Raw genomic sequence first — 21,327 nt, forward strand, 5'->3', positions numbered from 1 at the left:
TTATGCTTGAACTGTTCCTGTTCCAGATCTAAATCTGCTGTATATAGAATTTACTGTGGAGTTGTTTGCATGAAGTCCGGTGGCAGCTACTTTAAAAATGCTGTTGGTGTATACATATATTATACCAAGATGAAATGCATGTGTACATACACTGATGTTTTCTTTATTTCTATCTGTTTTGCACTCACTCATAACATTATTATTGTTATTATCTATGTGGCTGAATTGTCTGAAGAAAGCCAAACAAATGTGTTTACTCTTATGTACATGTACACAAGATGTAACAATGAATCACAACCTTAATCTCTGTACAAGATGAAAGACACAGCTAAAGCCTAGGTACTGTGTGTTGGTTGGGCACTGTAGTAACATGGTTCTCTTTGTTATTTTCTATGCAACTCCTAGGGTAAGCATACATGTTGACAATAACAAAGAATAATAGAAATGTGCATTAGTATTTGCTGGTCAAGGGGCAGCTTGTTCGTTTAGGCAGAATAGATAAATAATTACAAGCTTAAATATGAACATTGTGGCTGTTAGCCTAAAAATGCAAGTATATTATTCTCAAATTATAATTCTTTCACGTTTATGAAGTAAGAATATCATTGTTTAACGCCACTTTAAAAGATTCCTACCTCAGTTATACTTCGCCGGGCGGAGGTTGGTGTGGTACGAGCAGGACTTGGCGGATTTTGACGTATTTTCTTCAAAGTCCTTGGCGTTTTCGATGGTGTCACTCGGGGCCTTTTATCAGAAGATGATGACCCATGGCTAGACGGTGTTGGGGAGGCGGAGGTGGCCAACGTTGCTAGATTAAAACCATAGCTAGATGTTGATGATGTTGGAGAGGCGGAGGTGGTGGACGAAACTCCTAGATTCAAACCGTGGAAGGATGTTGATGTCTTGGCGGCCGACGCTGCTGGATTCGAACCAGATACTTTTTCGTCCTCTTTCCATTTTCTGAAAGCCGGCAATGCACTTTCTAACCTTTTTACTAAGGTATCACACTTAACACAGGATCGGGAGGATTTGTCCCGACAGTCAGACAGAGGCAAGCCTAAATCGCGAAGTCGCACGAAAATATTTTTGTCCTTCTCCGTCTTTTTTCTATCAAAGATTAGTATAGAGTGATGAATTTTTCCACTTTCATTGCGTAAACGATGATTGCAAAAGCGACAATAATCATTAACAGCATCCATTTCTCTCTCTTTCTCTGTTGTTCTTCAATACGTTTTTACGTCGAGTCCAGACAAAGTTAACTATGTTCTGCTCTTTATTTACATTCTTACTACCGGCGCTTGTGCATGACGTAGCAGGCTGCGCGGCTCTGATTGGCTGTAGGTCTAACCAATAGCGTCCATCTTCCGTGTTTAGAACCCGCCCCTTGGGAAAAAAACTTCCTCATAGAAGCACCAGACTCATATCCACGCAGTGATATAGTCTGTCAACGCCAGGCTAACAGTGCAGTGACTTGTACTGCTGATATCGAGCTGGTGGGGGTCGTTTTTCCAACATCTTTTCTCCTCCAGAAGTTCTCAGATGACACTGTCATCGTCAGCTGCATCACAGATGACAACACGAGTGAGCATGACGAGGTAGTGAGGAACGCTACACTCTAAAAACCAGTGGGTTATTTCATATACCCAACCACAGGTTATTAAATGTTTTACCCATTCTGGGTTATTTATATGGTATTGGGTTATTTTTGTGCTGGGTCAAAATATTCGACAGCCATAGTGACGATTGTCACGTCACAGACCAGATCGCCCCTCCCCAAAGTGCTCAATCAACCAAACATGTATATTATTTGTTTGGTGGGTTTTGAACAGTGTATGAGATTGTGGTCTGGAAACCAAGAAGAAGAAACTCTTAAACTCACACATCTCCAACAATAACCAATGAATATAACACATCCATTTTGGAAAGTCATTGACTGAAAGAAACCTACAATAAATGGTGGCCGAGAACGGTCAACATGCAGCGTATCTGTCTATTGGTTGGCTGTTGAACCCTACGTCTGACGCCACTGCCTGTATCAGGAAGTGTTTAGCGCGCACCAGGCAGAGCGGCAGACCGACCGGCGATCCGAAATTAAATTAAGGTTTTTACTTTTATCTACATATATATATATATATATTTTTTATACCTAACATCAAGAAATCTATATTTCCCCTATTTTATTGAGCCTAGTTAGTTGGTTTGGCTCAATGGCTAACTATTTTGCTAACATGGAGCTACATTTAAAGACAAGAACATTTGGATAGACCTTTATTTATCTTGAGAGCGAAATGATGTTGTCAATATAGCAAACGTACGTTTCTGGATAAAACTAACTGACCAAATGCATTCACTGGTAGCAACTGGTACTTTTGAACACCCAAATAATGTTGATTTAGGTAACTTGTAACCTAACGTTAGTGAGTGCTTTTGATTCACCATACTTATGCAGTATGGAAAGTACCTTATGACAGTACTTCATAGTGTAGTTAGTTAGCTAATCTTGCTCTATTTTGGACCAAAGGGGGTTGAGCTTTTTCCAGCAGACATAACTATTGTGAACACAAAAGAAGAACACTTCTGATCTGATTGTTTTAGTAAAGTGTATCACTCAATATCAAAATAAAGGCTTTGATATAACCCAAAGCCTAAGTCTGCTTAGACTGCAGATAAAATACAATAATAATAGCCATAGTAAGTTAAGCTCATGTATAACACAACAGGTAAACTTATTTCAAGGTTCAAGGTTCACTTTATTTGTCATTTACATGTTTTCACATGAAACGAAAATCGTACTCAGGACCAGCAGTGTACAACAAAAATAACTAATAAGCATAAAATCCTAAGCATAAAATCCTAAAGTGCAATGAAGTAAAACTGAGCAGCATATTAAAAACAGTAGCATCCATCATTTATCAGAACAGATAACATGGCAGCATGACATACTATTATTAAAAACGTAGTAAGGCAACTGTGAAAGTGCATTTATGCTTTAAGGGTTCAGCAGTCTAACAGTTTCCGGGTAGAAGCTGTGTTTAAACCTTTCAGTTTTGGCCCTGATTGACCGCAGCCTCCTGCCCGAGGGGAGAGGATCAAACAGTTTATGGGCCGGGTGAGTGGGGTCCTCCATAATGCGGGCCGCAGTGCTCCTACACCTGCTGATGTAAATGTCCTCAATGGACGGGAGGCTACTCTGGGTGATCTTCTGGGCGTTTTTCAACACCCTCTGCAGTGCCTTCTTGTCCGCAGCAGAGCAGTTCCCTTACCAGGTGGTGATGGAGAATGTGAGAGTACTCTCCACCACACACCTGTAGAATGCCTCCCGTACAGAGGTGTTGAGGTCATTCTGCCTCAGCCTCCTGAGGAAGTAAAGGTGCTGGTGGGCCTTTTTTAGGATGTTGGAAGAGTTTGTGGCCCACTTCAAATCCTCTGAAATATATACTCCCAGGTATTTGAAGCTTTCCCCACATTGATGCAGAGACTATTCTCCGCACACCAGTCTATTAGGTCTGCCACCTCCTGCCGGTACGACACCTCATCATCGTGGAATATCTGTCCCACTACAACCGTGTCATCTGCGAACTTCACGATATGGCTGCCTGGGTGTCTAGCTGAGCAGTCATGCATGAAGAGCGCGTACAGCAGGGGGCTCAGGACACAGCCCTGGGGGGAACCGGTGTTTAGGATGATGGAGGAGGATGATTTTCCGTGGATTCTGACAGACTGTGGCCGGTGAGTCAAAAAGTCCAGGACCCAGTTGCACAGATTTGGTGTTAATTCGAGCAGCAGCAGCTTATTGGCAAGGGTCTGCGGGATGATGGTGTTGAACGCAGAGCTGAAGTCCAAGAACAGTAGCCTGACATATGAGTCCTTCCCCTCCAGATGGTCGAGAGCAGTGTGTATGACCGACGACACTGCATCTGAGGTGGAGCGGCTCTTTCTGTAGGCATACTGGTGTGGGTCCACATTCTTGTCGATGTTATTCCTTATGTGGACCATGACTAATTGCTCAAAGCATTTCATGACTATCAGGGTGAGAGTCACTGGACGAAAGTCATTCATGCTTTTTGCTGCTGCACTTTTGGGCACCGGGATGATAGTAGAGGTCTTGAGACACACCGGTACCACAGCCTGGGAGAGTGAGATGTTAAAAATGTCTGTCCATACCTCTGTGAGCTCATGAGCACAGCCCCTCAGCACCCTTCCTGGGATATTATCTGGGCCTGTTGCTTTTCGGGGATTGATGCGCTGCAGAGTCCTCCTCACATCCTCAGCAGACACACTGAGAGGCAGCTGACCCGGTGGTACAGTGAACCTGGAACTGGTGGAGGTGTTGGTGGCTTCAAAACGTATTGAGGGCATCTGGGAGAGATGGGTCCAAGGGGCATTCAACATCCCTCTTGCCATAGTCTGTGATGGTGTTTATGCCCCTCCACATATCCTGTGTATTATTTGTGGAGAAGTGAACTTGATTTTTTTGAGCGTTTATCACTTTTGCTCTTTTAATTCCGGCCTCCAGATTCCTCCTACCTTCTCTCAGTACTGGAGTGTCTCCAGCTCTAAAAGCTACGTCCCGCACCTTAAGAAGACGCCTCACCTCTCCATTGAACCACGGTTTCTGATTGGGGTGGATTGTTATCCTCCTGGTGACTGTGACATCATCAATGCATTTGCTGATGTATCCACAAACGGCTGAAGCATATTCCTCCAGCTCAATACTGCCCCCATATGTCGCAGCCTCCCTAAAGATCTGCCAATTTGTTATCTCAAAGCAGTCCTGGAGCATGGGAACCGCTGTACTGGGCCACACAGTAATTTCCTTTTGTGTGGGCTTATTGTGTCTAAGCACAGGGCGATGAGCAGGAATCAGCAGAATGGAAAAATGATCAGATAGACCCAGCTTTGGGCGGGGCACTACTCTGTATGCCTCACGTCTGTTTTTGTACACTTGGTCAAGTGTGTTGTCGCCTCTGGTTGCTACGGAAACGTGTGCATAGAACTGAGGCAGGACGTCCGTCAACTTAACTTGATTGAAGTCACCCGCCACCACAAAGAAGCTCCCGAATGTTTATTTTGGAGTTCCCCTATATGGTCATGTAGCGCATCCAGAGCAGCGGTAGCATTAGCTTTCGGGTGGATAAACACAGTCACTATGAACACAGCTGTAACCTCCCGCTGTAAGTAATGCGGCCAGCACTTCAGCGTCATGTATTCCACATCGTCGGAACAGTAGCTGCTTACCAGAGAACAGTTGGTGCACCACTGCTTGTTGATGTAGGTACCCAGTCCTCCTCCGCGGGTCTTCCCCGTCAGCTTACGGTCCCGATCGGCACGGGAAAAGAGCAGCCCCTCCATCTGGAAAGCAGCGTCAGGTATGTTGTCTTTTGACCAAGTTTCGGTAAGCAGGAGCGCACAGCAACTCCTTATCTCCTTATAGCTATTCATCCGGAGTCTCATAAGGTCCATCTTTGTCTTGTTTAGAGCGCGGACGTTTGCCAGAAAGAGTGTTGGCAAAGCAGGTCTGTTGTTAGCTTTTAAATTTAATTTTGGGCCGAGCTCATGCCTCCTTCATTGGATGAGAGCCAACTGACCTTCTTGTCACCTGACAGGGGGAGTTTCCCTGGTTGGACGTAGTGCGTGGAAGGAACACGTTATTCCAACCAGTTCCCTTCCCCTCCATCAGGCGCCCCGGCTGACCAGGGGGAGGCAGTATAGTGACTAGGATTACTATATGTTTTTGTGAGGGTATTAACTACCCTAGGAGACACGGGGAGAACATGCAAACTCCACACAGAGTAGGCCCTTTCGCCGACCCCACCTAGGGTATGGGCGCTGATGACGCGGAAAAGACACGCCCCCAGCGCCCACAGCATCCCCGGCAGGAATCGAACGCAGGACCTTCTAGCTGTGAGGCGACAGCACTACCGACTGCGCCACCGCGCCCCCCCCCCCCTGTTGTTAGCTTTTAGCCTGGCTAACAGACTGGCTCGCTTTCCCCTCCTCTGCCTCATGTCACACCGCTTCCTCCTCTCTCTCTCTGTCGGTGTGTTTCCCTTCTCCAGCCCACTGTCCTCAGTAGCCTCAATCTGCCCAACGCTGCCGTGAGCTCTGGTTTAATCAGCACTAAAGGATTTACGAGTTTTAATAGTTCCGAAAAACTATACTTTACCACACCGTGCGTGTTACTAACCCTAAAACTGACACTTGCCGGTAGCCAAGAAGCCGCTGCACTGACGCGCGCCGCCATGTCACCATTTCAATATAGATCACTATATTTCATTCATTTCTAAATGCAAACAAATTGAAAATATGATCACTTATCAGACAGGAGAAGCTGATACATGTCAGCTGAATAAATTACCCTCAGCAGTGAGATTCTAGGCATGCAAATAGCGATTAATTATTTTGTTTTTGTGTTTTGCTGACAGACCTCATAGATGGTTTTAAAGGTAAGAAGAACATATATTTCTTTCCACGTCCACAGCAGATTGAGTCTGCATAGCTACTTAAATGGATCGTTTGAAATAGAAATAGAATTGACTGCATTCTATGTTATAGCTTGTAGTGAAAATAGCCAATTTACAAGCATGTAGATGCATCACATGCACCATATGTTTTAGCAATACTTTAAATCTAGTTTGACTGTATTTGTGTGATGATAATTGAGTTTTTCTATGTTTGCAGTACTGTCTCTGAGACCAAAAAGGCCATGGCATCAGCTTTGATTAAGGGATGGCAGCGTGAGTAGTTTTAGAAACATTTCATAATGCTAAAAACTGTCTGTTACTGACAAAATATAACTTATAGCTAGAGCTAGAACTTATAGCTCTAGCTCCATGGTGGACCAGTGCTTTAACTGTGGAAACTTGGCTTGAGATGGTTGGTCACACATCTCAAATGTTTCAGGTGGGCCAAGAACATCTGCCCAATATAGGCAGAAGAACCAAACCATTTATATGTCTCATGACATGACATGGGTCAGTAGAGTTTGATGAATAAATCATGTGTTGTTTTGTGTGTGTTTTACATTCTGACCTCTGATCAGTAGCGTAGTGTTGAACTCTGAAGTCAATAAGTCCACCCCTGGACCAGTCACTCTTCGTGGAGACATAGCTGGGTGCAGGAGAGCCTGGTCTCTGCTGACGAACCCTGGTAGGAAGAGAGGAAGAATAGTATTTCATTTATTTTTATTACCTCCGCCAGGCCGACGCCCAGGGCATTGTAATAGTCATAAGCCGAGCAGGGGTCGCGCTAGGATTTTAATCTGCCGGTCCCAATGTCCGGAAGGATTCAAATTTACCGGACATCTGACAAAAATAACGGTCATAATTATTTTTATGCATTAATGACAAGCAGGTGCGTAAATACAGCATAACACTTAGGCCTACAGCATTATATTTTGGATTGAGCTATTTGAACATGAACCATCATAATATACACATTTTATATAGCAGGGTCATCTTACACAAATACATTAATTACCTACATTACCATTTGCGCATGCTGCGTGCGTAATGGTTTCTCAATAATCAATTGCGTTTGTATGCATTTTCTAATCAAAGGGCACTGCACAAAATTTGGCATTTCAGATAAATCCTTAATAATGTGGCTCAGCTGACCTGTTAGGGCAATACATTATAGACCACTACTCACTCACAGGAGGAGGTTATGCTGTAATAGTTAGACTGTGGATGCCATCCGTGCGTCTAGTTGGGACAGCAGTGGGAAAGTTGATGAGTTGTGAGAATCTTGTCGTCTCCTCATAGAGCTATTCAGTTCAAAGTGGTAACGTTTTAACGTGTCCACCTCATAGAGTTAAAAATAGGTCCACGATTATGATTAACGTCATGTTTCAGCCATAGTTGCAGTAGCCGTTGTGAAGAGTATTTACGCATCTGTGTTAGATTTCATCTTCAACCTGCACTGTTGTTAAACTGTAGGGCAACTTGCCAACTTTACTCACAAGTGCCCTTGTATTAGCCTAGTATCTGCGACCTATTCTAACTCGTAATGATACAACTTGTGTGTAACTGGCTGTTAAATACACAACTTTATATAATAATGTAACTTGTAACGGACCGCGGCGTCTGACTGACTGCCGAGACTGCAGTCTGTACGCAGCAGCAGCAACAACTAGCTCTCTTTTTCCTGTTTCCTGTCCTGTCCTGTACCTTCACAATGAAGTGTCTCCCATTTACCGCCCAATGCAGCACATTTTACACTGGTTATTATTAACAGGAAATAGGTGTAACCTAACAGCGTGTGACAAACTCTTTTCTATCTACGTCTCTCTGTCTCTCCCAGAAACACACGCACGCTGTTAAGAGAGAGAGAGAGAGAGAGAGAGAGAGAGAGAGAGAGAGAGAGAGAGAGAGAGCTTGCAAAGCAGAGGATTTGAAATGTGCCTAATTTTGTGGTGATAATTAATGAACAGCCGTGCCATTATCAACCGGTCAGGATGTCCGGAGAGATTTATTTTTTCCGGTCTTTGTCATAAAAAAACGGTCAAAACCGGCAATTATCGGACTAACGCGACCTCTGAAGCCGAGTACATTTTTTGTTTTTAGTTGTCAGATGTCAGATTATGCGATTATAGTGCAATAAATTCTTGCAGCATCTTTGTCAGGAGACTGGCAATACTACAATATGACAGCGATCAAAATGATCGTTTGCCACTTTTCATGATCATAGCGCATCTTAGAATCATAGAAGTGCACAGTCTGATGCCAACTGAGTGATTACTCTGTTATTATTGTGCTCTGCACCCGTGTGTGTGTGTGTGTGTGTGTGTGTGTGTGTGTGCGTGCGTGCGTGCGTGCGTGCGTGCGTGCGTGCGTGCGTGCGTGCGTGCGACCAGTATGTGAGAGAGCTTGCACGTTCTTCTCTGTTCTTGGACCTAAAACGACGTAAGGTCCCCCTGGCATGTGGCTCGGATCCTAGCTTCCTAGGCTTTAAGAGGAAACTTAGTGGAAAGCTGGACAGTCGCTCCCTCGGCTTCGGTGTGTGGTCAGACTGGCCGGACTTAAACGTTCTGTGCTGCTGGGCTGATGTTATCTTGGAGTGGGTAGGGTCTAACTCTGAGGTGATGGCTGTCTCGGAGGACTTTATATCTGACCCCAGTATCTCTGTCAGAGCATCTATGACTGTGTGTGGAACAGAACACCAACTTCCACTGACTAATGCCCGAGGTCGCCTCCTATGGGCCTATCAGCAAAGGCAGCGACAACATTGGACTGAGCTGAGACTGCAAGGGAAGACTGCATTTCTCCCTGCTGCGGACCATTCTCTCCAGTCTCTCACTCTGTGTTAAAAATCACACCCTGTGCGAAGGGGGACCGTACCTATGTTCCCCGGGTCCTATGTTCCCCGGGTCCTATGTTCCCCGCTGTCCTAGGGAGAGCGGGGAACATAGGACCTAACCTAAACCTAACCCTAACCTTAGTGGGGGAACATAGAACCCGGGGAACATAGGGATGACCCCTGCGAAGGTAGTGGCGCCTTTGATACATTTTGTCATCGATATGTGTTTAGAATGTGTTTATAGCCATGTGTCACGTGAAGCTTGACCAATCACTTTGTTGACGCACCTGACCAATCAGAACGTTGACGCACACGGACAAAGTCAGGTATAGAGCGCTAAAAATCACACCCAGTGTGAAGTGGGCGGTGTGGTCATCACAGTGGTCATCACAGTGATGGAAGGTCGTGCACAGTCCTATTTATAGGATATTAATTTCATCATGTGTCTCGCTAGCCAATCACAGTGCTGAATAGAGTCAGCCAATAGTCAGCCAATCAGAGACAGAGTATAGCTAGGGGTGTACTATTATGAGCCAATCACAGTACAGCAAAGGGTGTACTAATGAGGTGTCCCAAACCCACTTATAGGGGCGGCTACACCGCCCAAAAATTTTGCCTTAGACGAGTGCATTGTTGTCTTTACTCTGAGAGCGAGGTTGCAGGTTTTACCATCTAAACCTCATCTCTCCATCTGGTTTCCAGGCAACCATGCTCCTCACTGTATACATCATGGTCATGAACAAATAGCTGAAACCATGTCCCACATCTTAAATGGGTGCCATGTATACAGTGGATCACAGTGGATTTGATATCAAAAGATATCTCTTCTATTTTCACGTCCTCCATTATACTATAATAAGCATTCTACTGTGAAGCCGAGTATGTTTAGCCTGTGTAATGATGATTCTGTGTGTCCTAACATTTCAGGTAACACCCCGATGTCATAGTTGTTAATGAAAACCATAGGGAGGTGTTAATTTTCGAGGTCGGCTGTACTTTTGATCACAGCCTATAGGAAGCCTTCCTAACCAAAATGCTACAATATCATCAGCTAGAGCAGACCATCTCACAGCTAGGCTACAGGTGTAAACTTTTGGTTGTTATCTTTGGTAGCTTAGGGCACGTGCACAAGTTGGTTGTGAGGGGCCTTCAAATGGCCGGCCTCTCCAAAAGGAGGGCCAAACAGTTAGAATGGTACTGCTCAGTATCGGCTATTTCAGGAAGCCGTTCAATTTGGAGGAGGCGTTGTTTCCTTTACCATGATTGTTGTCTGCTGTGTTTGAAAAGTATGCCAACATTATCGTATGTAACAATGTTCTGCCTTATATGAACTTTGTAATGGCTATTTTCCTATTGTCTGACTGCACTGGCAGTGTTTACGTCTGTAAAGTTGACCGGAGGTCAAGGCTCCAAGAACAGTCAGAGATACTTTGGGGTTTTTATTTCCCACGACTCCTCCACCGAACTCTAGTGCAGCTTTGTACACTGCAAAATATATAAATTCCAACAACAAAAAAATAATACTGGCCATTGGCCAAAAATAGAAAAATAGAGAATGCAAGAAAGACTTAGGAAAAAGAAAAAAAGGACAAACAACTGCACTAGGCTACGCCCCCATAAAAAGGGCCCTCGCAGCTCTTTCACTGGGCTGCTAGGTTTCTGCCCGCCCGACCATGACTGACTCTCTTTACCTGCAGACTCCTTTTTATAGGAGAGGATCCTACAACAAACACAGACGTAATTAACATCCAAATTAGCTTATCTACAAGCCTACAAATATCTGATGAATACATACCCTACCACTTAAATAGCTGTTGTACTTTAAACTAAAAAACATTTTGGGTTTCAATTTACTTCAGAAGACATAGAAATACTTTGCTCCTTCACATTGTCAAATCCCCTCCTCCTCTACAGTACATGCCACCTTCCACTGGGAACTCCCCTACTTAAGCTGAATGGTTTATCCCGGCTCTGTTTCGGCAGGTCCTCATTCAACCCAGATAGAGTGCCAGTACGGCAGAGGAGTTACAGGTGACAAACAATGAGCATCAACTCCTTTAACACAGGTTACAATAAAACTAATGTTTTACCCCTGCAAAGTCTGTGTGTATCATTTGTGAATGTGTGAATGCATTCAACAGTATTGACATTATAGTATTGACATTATGTTAGGACATGCCTGCCACGCAACCCCCAGTCACTTCAAACAGTTGCTTCCAAACCTGCCGATGGTCTTGATTATTAATCGGACGCAGCTGTGTGGTGTGTGTTTGTGTGTGCAATGTCCTTAACCAGTGTGTCTGTGTGTATAGGGCACGGGTTGCACGGGGTGCCCCGTGACAATGTCCTTTGTACAATGTATTTTTGTACTTCAGTTTATGTGGACATAAATATAGTGTGTGTGTGTGTGCCTGGTCTCTGCTTGCGAACCTTTGTGAATCACAAGCCAGTCACAGTGTAAGAATGGTCGGGTGTTGATAAATGTGGCGGATGAAGGGTATTTATTAAATATAGTCTATAATATAATTAAATATTCAAATGTTTTATGGTCACGATTCACCAGGAACCTGGATGGTTTACTGTCAGGAATGGTGATGAGGAGGACCCAAAAGCAGTACAACACAAAACGGGTAAGGTTCAGGTGCTGGCTCATAATGGACCCGAACACATTTTTTTAATTTATATATTTGTTTTAAAAACGAAAACAATGACGCTGCAGTCGATACACAACTCTGTCTAGTAAACTGAAGAGAGTAGGATCCTCTCACATCGTGTTATACGGGGAAAATAACTCTAATATTGATCCATGCAGTAGACTTCCAGTGGGAGCAGTGATCTTACCTTGTGTATGATGGTTTGTCATTGCTGGCTGCAGGAGACTCTGTTCCCCCCTCCAATCTGTCCCCAGAGACACTCATCTTCTGGACTTTAACACATCTATGATGCACAGAGAACACAAGGAGGACAAACTTACAAGAAATACCAAGGTGCATAATGATGTGTCTCCTCCCCCATTGCACCACCATATCACCCACCCCACCACTATTTCCACCCCATTACATACCAAGTAGCTGCTACCTTAAAGCACTCCCATACCCACCCACTAGCTTTCAGTAATAACATGTTTTATATCCACTACTAATGCTACCCCTGAACATGAAACATGGATAACAAAACATTGTGCAATTGTGCTAATTGCAGCAAATGTACATTGATGTCTAGTGGTGATATGTTGATTAATGTGAGAAGTAATAGAATACATTAATTAATACAATTAACAAATTTGCTGTTCACTTTAGAAGTACCTCCACAGAACTATTGATGTTTGTTTTATTTTAGGTTCGGAGTCTGCTGTTCCACCATATTTAGACTTTAGTTTAGGTACTCTTGACTTAATTCTCTCAACTTGATTTCTGTGTGTGTGTGTGTGTGTGTGTGTGTGTGTGTGTGTGTGTGTGTGTGTGTGTGTGTGTGTGTGTGTGCGTGCGTGCGTGCGTGCGTGCGTGCGTGCGTGCGTGCGTGTGTGCGTGCGTGAGAGAGACACAGAGACCTTTGAAAAACACCTGTATTAAAACACTGAAATACATGTCACATTATAGTTAGGCCTACAAAACGTCACCTTCCTAAACTAATGGCCTAAGTGATTTTTTAAAAGTTTTTCAGATTTTTTTTTTAAAACTATAACTATAACTATATAATTATGAGATATCTTAATCATTTCACCCAAAAGGTTTATAACAAATTGTGACTACTAACATAAAAATAAGACTGTATGTCAGTTATGTAACATAAGAGATTTGAATAGGTTTAAATAGGATTAAACCTGACTTAGTTAGGTTGTTCTTTCCAGTCGTTCTTTCCAGTCAACCAAATGGCCTGGATCTTTGCTGTCCCAGAAATGAAATTTATCTACGTGGGTTTTTTCTGAGGGAGTATTTTGAACCAAACAGTTCATGAGAAAACACTTCCCCCAGCAGCACTTGAAACCACTGACCCAACAGGTTTAATAAACCCCTATCCTAGAACACTGAGTAAACACTGACAGGTGTGCCACTGTTTCAGTCTGCAAACGAGAGAGAGAGAGAGAGAGAGAGAGAGAGAGAGAGAGAGAGAGAGAGAGAGAGAGAGAGAGATATGTCATGACTAACTCTGGTATGTAAATACATATCAGTGCATTTTAACGACGGCACTCCCCAGGGCTATATGTACTAGTTATGCTACTATACATCAAATGTCTTTACTAAATACAGCCGATCTACAAGATCCCGAAGGACAGACAGACAGACAGGTTGTGTGTACACTATGAATCATTCATTGTCTCTCATGTTGTGTCAGTGTGCGCTTACTTTGTTTCCAGCCTTGAGACAAGAAAGTATTAGTAAAACTATATTAGTAATACTATAGAAGCTTATTTTTATATGATAAATGGTATAAGTTACATCAGTGTTGGAAGAAGTACTCAGATATTTTACTTAAGTAAAAGTAGCAATACCACAACATAAAAATACTGTGTTCAAAATGTTACTTGAGTAAAAGTACAAAGGTATTGGCATCAAAATATACCAAAAGTAAAAGTAAAAAGACGTTTGAAAATTACAGATCTACAAGCTCACAACGCGCCACGGTGCGATGCGTTGTGAGCTTGTAGATCAGCTATCAGCTATTTTCAAATAGCCTATTTATAAAATAGGACGAAAGTGGTTAATGTATGTTTTATAGTATCATTATTTATATCTGCAAAGTAACTAGTAACTAAAGCTGTCAAATAATTGTAGTGGAGTAAAACGTGACGTGTAGAAAATAGGAAATACTCCAGTAAAGTAAAAATACCTCAAAATTGTACTTATGTACAGTACTTGAGCAAATGTACTTAGTTACTTTACATCACTGAAGTTAATTGTTATAAGTTTAATAGTATAGTTTATTAGTAGGCTATAACAGGGGTTTTGACTCAGATCATCCCAGAATGACATTGTTCATTTTCAGAACCGTATGGAATATTACGCCACATAACTATGTAAATCTTTCCCCCTAAGATACAGTATTGGAGAGTATTGGAAAACTGGAGAGAATATCAGTTTCCATAATACCACAGATTGAATATAACTTTATACTTGACCTTTAACCACTTGAACCCCAGCATCCCTATTCTGGGCGGAAACATTCACCAAAAATAGCAGATCTACAATCTCCCAATGTGTCTCAACGTGGCGCGTTGTATAAGCTTGTAGATCTGCTATTTTGGGGTGAAGAGATTTGGTGTAGACTGAAAAAGAATGCACCTAGTACAGTGCAGCTCAGGTCCGATTTATGTATTTTTAAGATTTAAGTAGAGGGTCTTTTTTATAGAGTGCTTTTTCAACTCTGTCTAAACCTAACCTTATGCATAACCTTAACCTCAGTAAAACTATGTCTAAACCTAACCTTATGCATAACCTTAACCTCAGTAAAACTATGTCTAAACCTAAGCTTATGCATAACCTTAACCTCATTAAACTATGTATAAACCTAACCTTATTCATAACCTTAACCTCAGTAAAACTATGTCTAAAAATAACCTTATGCATAACCTTAATCTCAGTAAACTATGTCTAAACCTAACCTTATTCCTAAACGTAACCTCAGTAAACTATGTCTAAACCTAATCTTATGCATAACCTTAACCTCAGTAAAACTATGTCTAAACCTAACTTTATGCATAACCTTAACCTCAGTAAAACTATGTCTAAACTTAACCTTATTCCTAAACGTAACCTCAGTAAACTATGTCTAAACCTAACCTTATTCATAATAACCTTAACCTCAATAAATTATGTCTAAACCTAACCTTATGCATAACCTTAGCCTCAGTAAAACTATGTATAAACCCAAACCTTATTCCTAAACTTAACCTCAGTAAACTATATCTAAACCGAACCTTATTCATAACCTTAAAGGTAGGGTAAGTGATTTTTTGTCTTGTTTTGTTAAAAAGGTTAAAGTACTATATTCCGATGCTACAGAGCATGTGTTCGGTCACAGGGGTCTACGTACAACATTTAAGCCAATCAGGAGAGAGCACTGAAAATGCATTTTCTGTTTAATAAAGAGCTGAAGAGACATGGGAGACATTAAGTGTTAAACCCTAGCCTCCCTATTATTCTGGTCATGTCATAGGTGAACATTTGGCAAACAAAAAAAAGAAAATACTGGAAAATATTCTGTGAAAATAGCAGATCTACAAGATCCCGGTCAACAAATTATAAAGGGTCTAAGTGGTTAACTAACAGTCAGTTAAGGATTTATAACTATGCCTTATAGATACCTAATATATCACTCACAAACTATTAGTTAACTGACTTTTTAACTGTATGCTAGTGATTTGTAACTATGTTATTTTGTTAATTATGTTATATATGTTATTTGGATGCTACTCTAAGGTTGCACACACTTTATACAACCTGCATAAGGTAACACCTTATTCACTCAACCCAACAACATTATACAGCCTGCATAAGGTAATACCTTATTCACTCAACACTTCATACATTACACAGCCTGCATAATGTAACACCTTATTCACTCAACACTTCATACATTACAGCCTGCATAAGGTAACACCTTATTCACTCAACACTTCATACATTACAGCCTGCATAAGGTAACACTTTATTCACTCAACACTGCATACATTATACAGCCTGCATAAGGTAACACCTTATTCACTCAACCCAACAACATTATAGGCCTACAGCCTGCATAAGGTAATACCTTATTCACTCAACACTACATACATTACACAGCCTGCATAATGTAACACCTTATTCACTCAACACTACATACATTATACAGCCTGCATAAAGTAACACCTTATTCACTCAACACTACATACATTATACAGCCTGCATAAGGTAACACCTTATTCACTCAACACTACATTATACAGCCTGCATAAGGTAACACCTTATTCACTCAACACTACATTATACAGCCTGCATAAGGTATGCAATGTTTTGATAGGACATGATATGTCCTGGTTCTCAAGAATTCTCAAGAATGGGTGAACATCATGGTGAAGCACAATAATATCAAAATAGTAAGTCAGGTGTCTTTGAGATTGACAGGTGTCACGGCGGTCCTGTTGATTCCCAAATATAAACTATAATTCAAGCATATAACAACACACTCTCCCAGCCTTTAGCAGCACCATAATACTGTGTTGATAATATGGTTCTCTGTCAACTTGTGACTTTGTCACTTGTAGCAAGTGAGCGCACACACACACACACACACACACACACACACACACACACACACACACACACACACACACACACACACACACACACACACACACACACACACACACACACACACACACACAGCTATAGTCGCAATTAAGACACGTCACCTCTGTGTGCGAGAGAGAGAGAGAGAGAGAGAGAGAGAGAGAGAGAGAGAGAGAGAGAGAGAGAGAGATGTTGTAAACACGTCAGAAAACCCTTTAAACTCTTCATACTTAGTTGACGGGGGTCCCCAGGGCTATGTACTAGGCCCACCCCTTTTCCCCCTCTACCACATCAAGCTGACAACCCCTGGTGTTGTGAGCTTGTAGATCGCATATTTTCACCAAATGTCTGCACAATAATGAGGACGCAGTAGGTTTTAAGTGGCTAAAAGAGTGAATCATATCAACAGTATATGATACAGTTGTATTATAAACAATAGGCCTAGTTTTCTGGTAACAGTCTTACCTGGTCAAACTGTCATGTTGGTGTGTAGTTTCGTCTAAGTTGTTGAATGTCTTGTTGTTTGTGCAGCTTGAGCTTCACATGTCAAATTAAGTAAAGTAAGTAAAGTCACATTTCCTGGTTTGTAGTTCCCCTGCATGAAAGAACGGACTGGATAATGTGTCATGTGAGCATGTCCACATGCAAAGTTGTAATAAAGCGTCTCTATACGTTGAAACACTGCATGGTGTTCCTGCTGTCAAAATCATTTCCTGGTTTTTAACAAGGTAAAAGGTGGAGGGAGAGCAAAGGGCGCGAGAGGGAGGGAGGGAGGGGGGGAGGAGAGAGAGAGAGAGAGAGAGAGAGAGAGAGAGAGAGAGAGAGAGAGAGAGAGAACTATGTAGTCATGAAACTAAAAGGTTAATAGAGTTTAGATAGAGTTAATAGAGGCTAGGTAGAGTTTTTCTCAGTGTGCTGCTTCATTCAATATCTGCAGAATGAGTGGGTGTGTGAGATAACGATTGCTGCACACGACTGTGTGCTGCCTTTCAGTTGCAAGGCAAGGCTGTAAATGAACGCAGAGCTCCCTCTGGTGTCCACACATGTTCAGTGCTCACATAGTGTGTTTATTAATACGTAGTTTTACTGCATGGTTACTGAATGATACTGGACACTATTTTAATAGTGATGTCGTACTAGAGGAGAAGAGAAGAGAATCTAAAAATCTACAATCAAGATCAAATTGGCTGATTCAGGTCAAGAAGTGTGCAGACAGCACTTCTCTGCCCTGTATGTCAGGATTCACATTTGCCAGCATAAGAATAATTTAATGCAGGGGTTGTCAACATTTTTCAGCCCAAGGACCCCTTAACTGAGAGAGAAACTTAATCTCCTCCAACAGTATCGTCTTTTAGAATAACATGTCATGCTGTTTTAACCCATTAATATTAATACCTGAGGCAGAATCTACAAATGTCTTCTAAATCCTAACAGTTTTCTATCAGTGGTCAACAAGGACCCCACAAATGATTTGGCCACGGACCCCCATCTCAAAATAGTTTGTTTCAGGGACCCCTAGAAGCAGAAATGTTTGCTTAAAAATAATAATATATATATATATTCAAAGATTTGCACAAGATTTTACAAAAATAGCAGATCTATCTAACAAGCTCATAGCGCGACACAGAGTGCCGCACTATGAGCTTGTACATCTGCTATATTTTTGCATAGCTAAAAGTGTAAAATGTGGTTAAAGTGGTTAAAATTATTGTGACACTATATTAACTACTTTTTCTGGGGAGCCCCTCTGGTCCATATAGCGTTAGAAGGAGTTCTCCTCCCACTAAGTAGAGTATAAGCTTTCAACTCCATGAAACCGTCTTTGTTTTGGTGAGTATCAAAAGCGTATTTTTTTTGTTGCGCAAAGGCTCAAAAAGTCCCATAGCGTTAAGGAGAACTCCTTCTAATGCTATGGACCAGAGCTGGGGACCCCATGGAACCACCCCACCTTGAGAACCAATATATGAGTGAGTGAGTGAGTGAGTGAGTGAGTGAGTGAGGGAGCTCAGGATATAGGCTTAAAATTATATTAAGCTATGGACCAGAGCTGGGGACCCCCCTGGAACCACCCCACCTTGAGAACCAATGTGTGTGTGTGTGTGTGTGTGTGTGTGTGTGTGTGTGTGTGTGTGTGTGTGTGTGTGTGTGTGTGTGTGTGTGAGAGAGAGAGAGAGAGAGAGAGAGAGAGAGAGAGAGAGAAAGAGAGAGAGAGAGAGAGAGAGAGAGAGAGAGAGAGAGAGAGAGAGAGAGAGAGAGAGAGAGACGTGTGTATATATTATATTGTTGAACATAACTCGCGCTGCGAGGCGTTGTGAACTTGTAGATCTGCTATTTTTGGCTAAAGTTCTCCTCGGAAAAGGGATGCTAGGGTTCAAGTGGTAATGTAAACATATGGAAATGTATTTGAACATAATTTATGTTGAACAGCTCACTTTAGGATAAAGGCTTAAAATGATATTATCACTTGATTTGCCTAAAGATATTGACCTGTTGAAATGACTGCTGAGGTGCACTCGAAGGTTTGCAGCAGGCAAGAGGCCTTTTGTGGTTTTGCATGTCCTGTATGTGAGCTGCACCCGCTGTGTACGTGACATACAGCCTGTATTTATGACTGATCAGTGTGATCAAAGAGTACCCAATATTTGATAGAATTTAACCAAAGGTTACATGCACACAATGCAAGCGTGAATCATTTCATTTTCCCATGTATTTAACCTGGTGTTATTAATGATTTACTAATGTATAATTGCTGATAGTATGCAATATAATTGCATTTACTGAATTATGCTCAGGTATAAGACACATCTTGGGGGAAATTTAACCCCCCAGTATGCAAAGGTGCAGATTTTTTTGTGTGTGTGGGTGGCTGTTGAAAAAGCCACACATACACACACATACAGACACACTGACTTCTAAGAATCACCTAGGCGTCTGACATCTAAGAATCACCTAGGCGTCTGACTTCTTTAACTTTCTAAGAATCATCTACGTGCACGCCTACGTGCACACACATACACACACACTCAAGTCTGGAGATCTTCCTTTAGACCGCTCTACCGTATAAAGGGGCTCTCACCAGAGCATCGTGGAGAGGCTCGGGAGGTTCTGGACACGGACGGCTGTTGGGGGCCCTTTGGGCCCTTTGGGCTCTTAGGTTTTTGGGGCTCCTTTTCCTGCACCTTGCTCAGATGTTAAGCAGTCATGGCTCCACATGGAGGAAGGTAAACAATTACTTAAATTAAAAATTGTAAATTTCTCTATTTTGAGATTAAACCTATTTAGTGTTTATTAATCATTATTATACCTATAAATAATAAGTAATATTAATAATTGGTATTATCTATTTTGGGAATTTTCAAATTTAGACTGGTCTGTATTTCAGGCTGAATAAGATCTAAATGGAACCTCCTCCGTTTTAATCTAAATTCTAAATTATTTTAGGATCACCCTAAATTAAGGCATTCTGACCAGACAGACATGAAACATTACTAGATTTTATTTATATTTATATTTGTATTTTGTATTTGTATTTTGTATTTTTTTTTTGTATCTGTACATTTGTAAACCCACTATAAACTGAGCAAATAAAGGGAAGCTCTTAATCTTCCAAAAAGCCTCATTTTCTGAGTTAGTGTTATAAAGATAAATAGACTAGTGTTTTCTTCTGAAGGACACCACCACGCCCTCGGTGAGTATGGGAATTCCACACAAACGGCTGTTACACTTACTGATATAATACACACCTCATTCAGGTAGAAATCTGTAGCTGATGCAGTGTTTATGTGTAATGATTTGTGAGCAATGATTTGTTTTTGCAAAGACTTTGTGCTACGATTATGTCCAATGGTTTGGCTTGATGGTATAAATGTGAATATGATTTGCATTTTGGCTTGCTTTCCCTGTGTGACTATACTTGGGACACTTGGGGCAGACAGAATTCCAAGTTGTAGGCATAGGAGGTGAGTGGTATATGATAGGATGAGCATCAGTGCATTTCTCTAGACGAGAGGTGTAGGACAGTCAGTGTCAGTAGAGTCTTTTGTATATTTTAACTGGTACAAGTGACATACAAAGTGGGCACTGAACGGTTGGTAGTCAAGTTGACATTTCTTCTGAGCAGGCCAGTAGATTAAAGGGGCCGCTCTGCCCTCTGCCCTTCTTATATATCTTGTCTTAAGTCAGGGACAGGACTAATGGGGGAGGTTAAGTTGTTAAGGGGTCTACGGATGGTGACTATAGACTTAGACCAGAAATTAGCCGTAAATTCCCTGAAGGCCACAGGCCTGCTAACCGGGTCGAGTTTGCTCTGAAATCACCATGGCGGGAAATATGTTGTTTCTACCATGCTGATGATGTCCATGCAAGGTGCAAAGTAAGCGTTTGTTGAGTGTCGGTGTGGGTGGCTGTTGGAAAAGTCACACATACACACACATACAGACACACTGACTTCTAAGAATCACCTAGGCGTCTGACTTCTAAGAATCACCTAGGCGTGCACACCTACGTGCACACACATACACACACACACACACACACACACACACACACACACACACACACACACACACACACACACACACACACACACACACACACACACACACACACACACACACACACACACACACACACACACACACACTGACTTCTTTAACTTTCTAAGAATCATCTACGTGCACACCTACGTGCACACACATACACACACTCAAGTCTGGAGAGCTTCCTTTAGACCTCACTTATAAAGGGGCTCTCACCAGAGCAT

General features: G+C 42.0%; 1 protein-coding gene across 1 annotated transcript in view; it reads right to left on the minus strand.

Annotated features, from left to right (window-relative positions):
• LOC311049956 (uncharacterized protein) overlaps positions 1-21,327 on the minus strand; it is a gene marked incomplete at its 5' end in the record, with an annotated part of 65,093 nt that extends 43,766 nt beyond the window's left edge. Inside the window, 5 exons of the mRNA XM_084063915.1 lie at positions 7,033-7,146; positions 12,139-12,234; positions 19,623-19,744; positions 20,908-20,968; positions 21,320-21,327. Of these exons, the coding sequence (XP_083920041.1) occupies positions 7,033-7,146; positions 12,139-12,234; positions 19,623-19,744; positions 20,908-20,968; positions 21,320-21,327 (401 nt within the window). The remainder of the gene's footprint in view (positions 1-7,032; positions 7,147-12,138; positions 12,235-19,622; positions 19,745-20,907; positions 20,969-21,319) is intronic.

This window comes from Gymnoscopelus microlampas (assembly GCF_963454915.1).
Source record: "Gymnoscopelus microlampas genome assembly, chromosome: 1".
Lineage (NCBI taxonomy): Eukaryota > Metazoa > Chordata > Actinopteri > Myctophiformes > Myctophidae > Gymnoscopelus > Gymnoscopelus microlampas.